Source organism: Cupressus sempervirens, chromosome 9 (genome assembly GCF_028749045.1).
Source record: "Cupressus sempervirens isolate cs-2001-9-10 chromosome 9, ASM2874904v1, whole genome shotgun sequence".
Taxonomy (NCBI): domain Eukaryota; kingdom Viridiplantae; phylum Streptophyta; class Pinopsida; order Cupressales; family Cupressaceae; genus Cupressus; species Cupressus sempervirens.
Window position 1 is genome coordinate 442,026,680 of NC_143126.1, and position 10,840 is coordinate 442,037,519.

Sequence of the window (10,840 nt, forward strand, 5' to 3'; positions counted from 1 at the left end):
TTTGAAGAGTGAGTCCACCACATATAAGAAGGGAGCGATTCGGTATTGTATCAACTTATACCAACTATTAAAGGGAAATGTGATAATATATCAACCTAGATATAAGTGGAAAGCCGTACCATTGGAGTGGACATCGTAGTAAGCATTTAGAGAGACGAATGTTTCCAAAGGAGACATTTAGAAAGAGAACAATTTCTACAAGCTTATGAAGACGAGTTGCACAATGTTAATAATTTCTTATTGAACAACATTATCCGTCGATTACATAAGCTAAGCATTTTTTTAAGAATAATTTCTAAGTATTGTATTTCTAATATAGTAAATCTCTTCTTGGTATCTCTTTACATGCTATGAAGAGCTACTTGCCTTGATATTTTCCTTTGTCTTAGGGATGTTCTTGAAGGAAAAGGAAGATTGATCTCAGATTCAGAGGGAGTCTAACACTTCATCAAAGGCAACATTGGATGAAGAGCTTAGAAGATTGATATCTAGATGGAGTCTAAAAATCCATGTGCATAACTGCATGGTTTAATGGGCCTTCCCCCTATGCACATCATGAGGAAGTGACGACTTCCAAATGATTATCACTTGTATTTGCAGAAGTTATTGAAAGGTGACAATCTTGCAATAACTTTTATCTTCTATTATGATGGACATCTTATGCTGTCTAAGTAGATCATGATAGATGATAACTTGCATGGTGGATTCGGTTCCTTAAACAAACTATGAATGTTCCTATGGTAAGTATCATTGAGGATATGTGTGTACATACCTTTTGGAAATTTGAGTACTTGGTGAATGTCATGCAACTTGATGCTCAGGAGGCCATTACTCAAAGTACTTGATGAATATCATGCAACTCAACATTCAAGAGGCCATTATTCACAGTCCTTGGTAAATATCTTGCCACTTGACGTTCAAAAGCCCATTACTCATTACTCAGAGTACTTTATGAATGTCACGTGACTTGACATTCAGGAGAACATTGCTCTTAATATCATTTCTTAGAGTACTTGATTAATGTCCTGTGAATTGACATTCACGAGGCCATTACTCTTAATATCATGAGATTATATCTAAATGGTGGATATCTTCTGATTGAAGATATCCTTAAAACTTCATATTCCTGATTTTTTACATTAAAGGCTGGTTTAGTTACAAGCATTTTAATAGAAAATTAGAATGGAAAATGAGAATGAGAATGGAAATGAAGAATTGGAATGGAAAATGGAAATCCCACTCTTGTTTGGTTCATCTAAAATTTAATTGAGAATTTGTTTTGATTCTCAAAGATGCAAGAAACAGCTATAAAACTTTGTCAAAATTTTCATCAGTAATACTTAAATTTTCTTTAGTAGAAATTGCTCAAATTTCTTTTACAATTTGGAAGCGTTAAACTCTTCTTTCAAATCTTTGTTATTTTGGTTCCAATTTTTAAAAAATTAAGAAGTGTTTTGATTCGATTCATCTTGTGAATAAATTAAAACTTCTATTGTTTGCTTCCCTGTAAATTTTTCTATTAACAGTGATGGATTCGTGTCTGCCTCAATCCAAGGGCAATGCAACCAATTTCTTGAATTGCACCTGCAAAGGGTAAAAGGACTAAGTTAAGAGACAATTCTATGATTTTCGGCCCTGGTTCACTACAATTTCAGCCAAAAGATCCTCGGCCTTGGAGATCTAACTTGGAATTAGATCTAGCCTTTGCCATTTATGATTTATCAGAGGAACAATTTAAAGCCAATCATTTTTAACAAATCATCTCACAAGCATAATAGTAAGGGCATTATCTTGGAACCGCCACAGCAACAAAACCCGCTAGTAAAGAATTTTCAATAGGAAGAAGATATTGTTGATTTGATCTATTTCCCCAGCAATAGCATTCAGAACAATATCATGAAAGATTCGCTACAATTTCAGCAGCAACAATAGCAAGAGGTTACAATTTCAGCAGCAATGATAGCAAGAGGTTTTGACTTGGAGGAATCAAACTCGAGCGAGCTTCTCCAATGGAAGAATAGGGTCCATAGACCAAAGTGGGTATTCCTATTCTCCATTCCAATAACAGGTATTTTTTGTAATGGACATATGCTCATTTTAAGGCTAAAATAGAAATACATATTCTTATTCCCCATTCCCATTCCATGCACCAAACAAAGATTACAACCGGATATTCTATTTCTTAATGACTATTCCTGTTGTATTCCAGCAACCATATAGGCCCTTAGGTAATCTTGTGTTTATCCTCCCTAGCTAAGAGGAAGTGTTGATATTTGGTAGCTTCAGTCAAATAAACCTATGAGACTAAACTATTGAAGAGATATTAATAAAATAATGATCCATGAAAATTATATATATATATATATATAGTTAAAACTGTAATTATATTTATGTCAAGTTCCCAGACTTGGACCCCACCCTGACTCTAAAAGGGTAACTCAACTTGTGAACCAGCTTGAACTAGACCATGACTTGGCAGTTACTCAGTAAAGCGACGAAACTCTTGAAATTTTTGTGAAGATTTACCCTTGCCATCACCCTTTTGCTATCATATATTGAAACTAGAAGGGCTAAACCAACTCGCCAATCCAGACCCAGCAAGGCTAACCCGACTCACCGACCCAGAATACTTGTCCGACTCACAAAGAGTCATAGAACTATGTGTAATAATGAATAGAAATGTCCCATGAAGGGACATGTCTCTCCATGTCTCATTCACAATATATATATATGAAAGCAATTGTTGCCTTTGAAAAACACACAGCGTACAAGCGATGCTAATACATTTGCAACAATTCTCTTAAAACACAATAAAATTATCATTTTTAAACTTAAGAATATCAAAAATATTATAATATTATCATATTACAATATTATGGTATTGCAATATATTTTATTACGTAGTTTGTTGTTGTTTCCCTTGTATGTTGTTTTATTGCTATTATGAAAAACAGTACAAGAGTTTACTAAATGATCGTTTAACATTTTATTTTATCAATTTTGAGTCTATATGATTTGGGCTGTCCCTAAATCTATTCATTTTGTGTTTGTTAAATTATTATAATTATAATAAATTGAAAAAAACCAATCAGGCTTATAAAGAACTAAATTAATAATGTATTTTTTTAGACAATCTTGATTAATGCGTAATAAGTGTTGTATTCCAGTTATGCTGAAAAATAATTGAAAAACCAAAAAATAATTGATAATTCCTTTAACATTATGGTTTTAAATTGATTATTGTTGTTTTTCCAATGCAATTTTTGTGACTTGTAGATTTGGTGTTATCTGATTGCAAAATCGATATCTATTTTGAAAATGGCTAAAGAATAAATGATTAATTTAAAGAAGTTAGCTAAAGATTGAATGATTAATTTAAAGAAGTTTGGAAGATAAGATAATGTTGCTTTCTCTGCAAAATCATTCTTGTTTTTTCATTTGCCAAATCCAAATCCCACAACAATTAAGAACACCCAATTATTTTAAAAAGGTGATGATTCATTTTCTAACATATTTTGTAAGTTTAAATGAATTGATTTTTTATATATTACAAATTTGGAAAAAATTGTCTATTAATTTTTAATATTTGACATGTAGATCATGGAAAAAAAGGTAAAGCACATTTTCTGAGGCAAAAAAACTCTTCCAAGTTAGTTGTTGGAACTTCCAAAACTCAAAACTAACTTATCATGTACTAGATTTTTTTCGCCCCAGAAAAATAGATTCTAGAGTCCCCTTTATGAGACAATTTTTGTGGTAGACCAATAGTCAAATCAGTCATTTGATTACTTACTTTTCAACTCTAATGATGCATTTGTTGATTTTAAAAGACAGAGTTGACATATTGTAATATAAATTGAAAAATAGTTAATACATTTACTAATCCAAGATAACTACAATGCACTGTTTGTATATCCCATTAATATGCATTGTGTTTGCGACATCAGACTGTCTATAAATGTGTTATGTATTACCTAAAGTTACACAAATGAAACATATCTGCCAAACTCTATATTTTAGATTTTCTTCTATTCAAACCATCATACTTTCTTTAAAAATTAATCTTCCTATCAGCTCATCGTTGCACGTACAAAAGCATGCAACTACTGGTACTTATTTTCTTTTATTATGTTTGTGTCTTCAGTAATTTATTATACGCGTGGGAACAATGATTTAAGTTTTACTCGTTTTGCGATTTTTTAATGCATTACATAGAGTACTAGAATATCCAGATGTATCAGATAAGGTACCAAAATGTACCAAAAAATACTATTTGTCATCCCCCCAATCTAATACTCACCAAACTTACTCTTCACGAGTTCAGCTGTCTATTTGTGCAATTACAAAATTATTTTTCAAGATTGTGATTGACATTTATGTGGGTACTACATCTAACTAGTCATACAAGAACTTGCTACTAACAAAGTAAATTGACATTCAGCATTATTATGCAAAAAATGTTGCTTCTAACTGCTCCCAACTATGTACTCTAATTGTCTTGCATATGAATGTTGTCTCCTTGACAATAAGTATTTGCTTCCTTACAATCATAGTAACATAGCTTGAACTGGATCACAACTCACTAAGGCCAAGAATGAGTAAACTTATACGTAGCCAAACCTTGGAAAATGGTGAACAAAATGTGAGCTTTTTGCCCAAAAATGTTACATTTTGACACACATAAATAGACATATACATACAAGCAATATAAAATAGGCAAAAAAAACATTTTAAGTGAGTGCATATTGACGAGATAAAGGTATTTGTTCATCTTGTACCAGAGAATGTATGTGACAAAAACAAAGGTATTGTCAGTCGATTCCAATAGCATGCAAACAAAAATGATGTTTGATTCTCATTAACCAAAATCATGCAACCAAACTTGGTAAGATGAGGAATTACATTTATTTTGGTCCTATAAAAAAAATTACTTGATAATTAGCAAGCAAAGTGTACACATATTTGTATTCACCCAGCAACTAGGGAAGTACATTATGACTACATCAATTTAATGTTGATAGACATCTGGAACACAGTTGACACTATCTTGTTATTACTTATCAAGTTTCTTTCAAAGCAGATGACTTTCATGGCTTGCTTTTTGTCTGACAAATAGATCTCTAGGAAGGAATGAGTACATGTTGAGGGAGAGTTAACTTCTTGAAAGAGTCGGGAAGCTAATGCATTGACTTGTGAGCCTGACTTTTTCTTGCGAGAATACAAGTTCGAGAATTCAACTCTCTTATAGAGTGATATAAATTCCAAAAAAAAAATGAGGAGCACAACTAAGTTTTCAATTCACCAAAAACAAGGCAAAACAAACAAGAACTCCCACTCCCATTAACTAGAAGGGGAAAGACAATTCACAATTAAGTATTCCATGACTGGAATTGCTTGCCAACAAAGGGTGGTGTCAAATTCGATTCTCTTAAAACTGGCAAAATTATGACTACATCAAGTTAATGTTGATAGACATTTGGAACACAGTTGACACTATCTTGTTATTACTAATCAAGTTTCTTTCAAAGCAGATGACTTTCATGGCTTGCTTTTTCTCTGACAAACAGATCTCTCGGAAGGAATGTGTACATGTTAAGGGAGAGTTAACTTCTTGAAAGAGTCGTGAAGCTAATGCATTGACTTGTGAGCCTGACTTTTTCTTGTGAGAATACAAGTTCGAGAATTCAACTCTCTTATAGAGTAATATAAATTCCAAAAAAAAAAAAATGAGGAGCACAACTAAGTTGTCAATTCACCAAAAACAAGGCAAAACAAACAAGAACTCCCAATCCCATTAACTAGAAGGGGAAAGACAATTCACAATTAAGTATTTCATGACTGGAATTGCTTGCCAACAAAAGGTGGTGTCAAATTCGATTCTCTTAAAACTGGGAAAATTTTCACTTTAAGAGCATGTTGTCATTCTAAGAAAAAACTAAGAAATAAGAAAAAACTCTTTAACACCAATTTTTAAAAATAATGTAGCAGAAGCATTGGCCTTAACATAACCAGAGGTAACTTGTTGTGGATATGTTAAAAAACCAAAGCGTAGATGATGCTTACAAGCAATTAACCTCTGTTGTCAGAGAAATTATGTATCTTTGTAGGTATGTGGATTTTGTAAGGTAAATCAATGTTGTTGTAGTTGTATTAAACAAAGGAGATGAAAGCTCCTTATATAGATTTATGAAGACGATGTTTCTAAAAGAAATAACCGTGAACTAAAGACGAAAATAGAAACTACCTAATAAACTAAAGACTAACTAAGATGACCATTAAAGAAACATTATAATATTCTAATACCCTTTCTTAATAGTCATTGTCTAACTGATGTCTTTTGGTCACAAATTCTTCAAAACATTTTGATGTTGCTAAGACCCTCCCTAGATCTGCAAAATGTTAATGACCACGAAGCCAAAATCTGTCTAAAAAATAATCGAGAAGGGTGCCACCTTCTTCAGAATACTCTGCAAAATGAGACAACAACCTACCAAGACTTTGCCATTGAGATAAGTCTATCACAAAACCTCCCACAATCGACAAAACATTTGATCAAAAATCATCACAATACATCCAACCTAACGTTGGATAATGAAGCTACTCTTCCCTGGGGACATAGACAAACAATGAGAAAAGCTAGCATGATGTTGAGGAAAAATCAGCAAACCCTCCAAACTTTGCAGATGAGCATGATGCCCCCAAATCAAACTACGAACGATTTTTCAAAGAAAATCAAAAGAAGAAAGAACACGATTTTTGAGGTGAAAATTTGATCAAAACCCAACATGAATTTTGAGGTGAAAAATCAATCAAACCCAGACAATACAAAGCTTCAATTTTTTTATGAAAAACAATAAAACCCAATCAGACAATTTTTTAGGAAAAAAATTACAGAATCAGAAAATTTATAAGGGAAAAATTATAGAAAACCCATAAGAAATTTTTTATGGGAAAAAATTATAAAAACGCATCAAAATTTTTTAAAGGAGGCAAAATACGAGACTTCGCATGGTAAACCAGCACATGCAACAAACACGCAAGTACATGCAACTCTAAAAAATCAAAGACTTTGCTGCAACCAAGAAATCGTAGGATCAAAACCCTTAACCAGGGCTTGTGATTTCAAGCAAAAATCCTTGAAGACTAACCACAAAAGTTCCATAAAATACATCTAACGATTTTCATTTCCAAAAATCGGAAAACAAATTTTTTGAAAAAAATCCAGATTAGAAGAGGCTCGAAATTTCCTTAAAAAATTCACCAAGTTTTATGAAATCCCATCGACCTGCTCTGATACCATATTATGGTAAATCAATGTTGTTGTAGTTGTATTAAACAAAGGAGATGAAAGCTCCTCATATAGATTTACAAAGACAATGTTTCTAAAAGAAACAATCATGAACTAAAGACAGAAAATAGAAACTACCTAATAAACTAAAGAATAACAAAGAAGAACATTAAAGAAACATTATAATACTCTAATAGATTTCATTTCATTTTGTCATATTCCCAGGGAGCGGAATCGAGTGGTTGATGTCTTGGTGAAATGGGCATCGGAGAATGGCGAAGGGTGGGATATTGCAAGAAGGGATGGTCTTCCGGCTGATCATCTTGGGATCTTGGACCAGCTATTGGAGGAGGATGGAATTGAGTAGTTCCGCTGGTGTTCTTTTTGTTTTTTTCACTAGTTTTGCTGGGCCTGAGGCCTTTTGTATTTGCATTGTTTCGATTGAATAAATTTTTACCCCTCTTTTTCAAAAAAAAAAACAACCAGAGGTAACAAATAACATAATATTTATCCTAATCATCAACCAGAAGCTCCAATCAACACATATAACCAATCAAACTAACAGCCATTTCAAGAACAGATTGTCATCTCAAGAAAGCTAACCAATTCGTTGCTGTGAAATTTTATAATAGAAACCATAGAACATACTGCCCAGCACATAACCTAAAATGATACTAAATTCAACACATTTTTCAGTGATTTCAATGGAATATTCAGTAATACAACTAAACATATGGCCACTTCAAAAACACTCTTTTGAATAAGCAGAATTTCAGAAAAAGTACAAAACCTGCACTGCTGTGGCAATTTTATTTGAAACTGTCATTGTAAATAAGCATAACAACTAATAGTCTGATTCTGGTGACTCAGAATATTTGTCGCCAGCAGATCACGAGTTGATTTCTCTTGAAATAACATTTCTTGCACCCAATACCACAGCCAAAATAAGATGCATACTAGGGTTCCAATTCAACAGATAAACCAAAACCAAACTGACACCCACTTCAAAAACACACTCTCATGCCAAGCTCAGCTTTAAAGATGTAAGAACATTCACTGCTATACATATTTTTTTTCTACTGAAACAGAAATAACAATAACTTGCAACAACCTAATAGTTAATAAAATTGATCCGTTTCAACTATTATTACTTCTCCCAGCTAGAATGGGGATTTCCAAGTCACAAATTATCCAGACCAACCCTATATTCACCTCAAAGTGCACTCTCTGGTTCAGGGAAAGCTAATAACAAGCAAAATAATCCTCACTAGATTCCAAGTTTAAAATCTAAACAACCACTTCGAAAATACCCATCTCATTAGATGCAGATTTACAAGAAGCATGATCTGGTGTTATAGCACATTTAAACAAAACACTGCCCCTAACATATCTAAAATGATAAACAGCGTAGCATTATCCTAGACATTAATTGATTAAATTCCCAGTATTTTGAACATGAGAGTTCAAATCTCTTAATTCAGTCACAACTTCCATAGAACATTAACTAAAACAAGGGTTCCCAAACAAGTTTACCGTCCAAAAAGAACTGCTTGATCAAATCTTACAAAAAGCAAAACAAACCCCTGCCGAAGGATTTTAACTAGAAACAGCAAACATACTGCCCATAACACGACCTGGAGTAATAACATCAGAAGATGCTCCAGACAAACCTAAGTTGTTTTTTTCTGTTCAACAAGGTCAGAGTCAATTCTCTCAAAGCACCATTATTTCAAGTCAACACCATAATTGGAACAAGGAGCACGGCAGAGTTTCAAAATTAACCAACAGCCACCTCAAAGGCACAACTTTCAAGCACAACAGAGAATTAAAACAAGCAAAACGATGCAATGCCTTTTGACACTTGCAAAAAGCATACTGACCCTAACATAACCTAAAATGATAAACAACATAAAATTATGCCAGACGTTGTTTGACTAGTACCGAGTATTTTGAAAATGACTTCAACGAGCTAAATTCTTTCACAAAGACACTTCTTCCATATCGTTATGAATAAAACCAGGGTTGCCGAACACGGTTACAGACCGGAATGAACTTACAGTTCCTTCAATATGGTCATATATGATAGGAATCAGAACGATCCATGCCGTAAGATTTTGTCTGGAAACATCATACATTCTGCCCTTACCACGACCTACTGTAACATTAATGTAAATTTCTAAATGATACAGACAGGCCTAAGTAATTTTTTCTGTCAAGCAAAGTCAAGAGTTCAATTCTTTTAGAAGTGACAATAGTTCCAGTCAACTCTCCGGCTAGCACGAGGAGCACGTCGGAGTTCCAAAATTAACTAACGGTCACTTCAGGTCTCCACTTTCAAGCCCAAGAGAGACTCAAAATAAGTGAACCGATGCAATGCCACAGCACCTCAGCTGGCAAGAGCAAATACACGTTCCTAGGAACAACGCAACACATACTGTCGTACCGAATGCACTTTCAGAGTTTCCAAACCAACGAAAATTAACGAAACTAAATTCACGGCCCCTTCGAATACAACGTCTCGCGTCGAGAAAATCTTCCGAACAAAAAGAAAGATGTCATTTCGACTCCAGACATGAGCTACAGTGTTCCGGACATAACCTAACTCAATAAACAGCACAAATACAATCCAAAATGCAGCTGGAAAAAAACAGATCTCAGAGGATTCAAAGACATACCTTCCTGGTGCTGGTGTGAGAAGCCGTTCCTCATTGTCAACTGCCGACCTCACAGAGATCTCAGCGCTCAAGGTTTCTTCCTACTATTACTATAATTATAACCAATATTATCAAAACCCTCTTCCTTTCCCCTGTACATATTTCTCTGCCAGGACACTTCAATTCAATAATTCCATAATCCTTCTCACCCCAGCAGACAAAACTATATCCCCTCCCTCGAAGCCGATTATGTCATTCAATCCAAAAACAATAATAGTAAACACGACGTCTGACAGTCACTTAATTACACAAATAAATTCAGTAAATCTCAAGCTTAAACGCAGAGAACTTCCTCCATCATCTTCCTCCTCCTGCATCAAACCCTTGTAAAGCGTAAAAAATCCCGAAAAAAAAAAAACTCCAATTTTTCACAACCACTGTAAAACCAAATTTACGTTCGCAATTACGGAGCGGTAATAATGCGCTGAGCCGCACGGTAATAATTCATTTTATGGGCGGTTGCTGTTGTGCTCTCCCACCAATAATATAACGCAGCGTGGCATATTTTTTCCACCGTGCGGTAAAACAGTTAAACTCTGAAATTTTACAGTGCATCACTATCAATAAAAGCTTTTATCACATCGAAGCGCGAATGGTAGAAAATATTATATGGAGAAGTGCATTTGGGGCCGCAGAAAGTGCGAGCCTGCTTTAGAACCGTCCGATCTCTCAGTGGGAAAGATCTCAGCCGTCCATTCTTCCCTCGGCTTCGGGACTTGAGTCCGTATATCGTATTTATGTTTTTGTTTTCGGGGTACAGTTGCAGGCTTCAGAATCTTCTTCCCCATATATTGCTTAACTTCCTCGTACTTTGTCCTTTAGAGATTGTACACTGTGA

At 34.2% G+C, this 10,840-nt stretch overlaps 1 protein-coding gene across 6 annotated transcripts in view; it reads right to left on the bottom strand.

Moving 5' to 3' along the window:
* LOC149539203 (auxin response factor 6-like) overlaps positions 1-10,301 on the bottom strand; it is a 111,715-nt gene extending 101,414 nt beyond the window's left edge. For 4 of the 6 annotated variants that reach the window (XM_089800528.1, XM_089800526.1, XM_089800527.1 and 1 more), the window contains exon 1: positions 9,964-10,301. In XM_089800528.1, coding sequence (XP_089656654.1) covers positions 9,964-9,997 — 34 coding nt within the window. In that variant the 5' untranslated portion in view covers positions 9,998-10,301. Of the gene's footprint in view, positions 1-9,229; positions 9,448-9,963 lie in introns of those variants that run through there. The other 2 variants (XM_089800529.1, XM_089800530.1) reach the window with 2 other exon arrangements.
* Between the last annotated feature and the right edge of the window lie 539 nt (positions 10,302-10,840).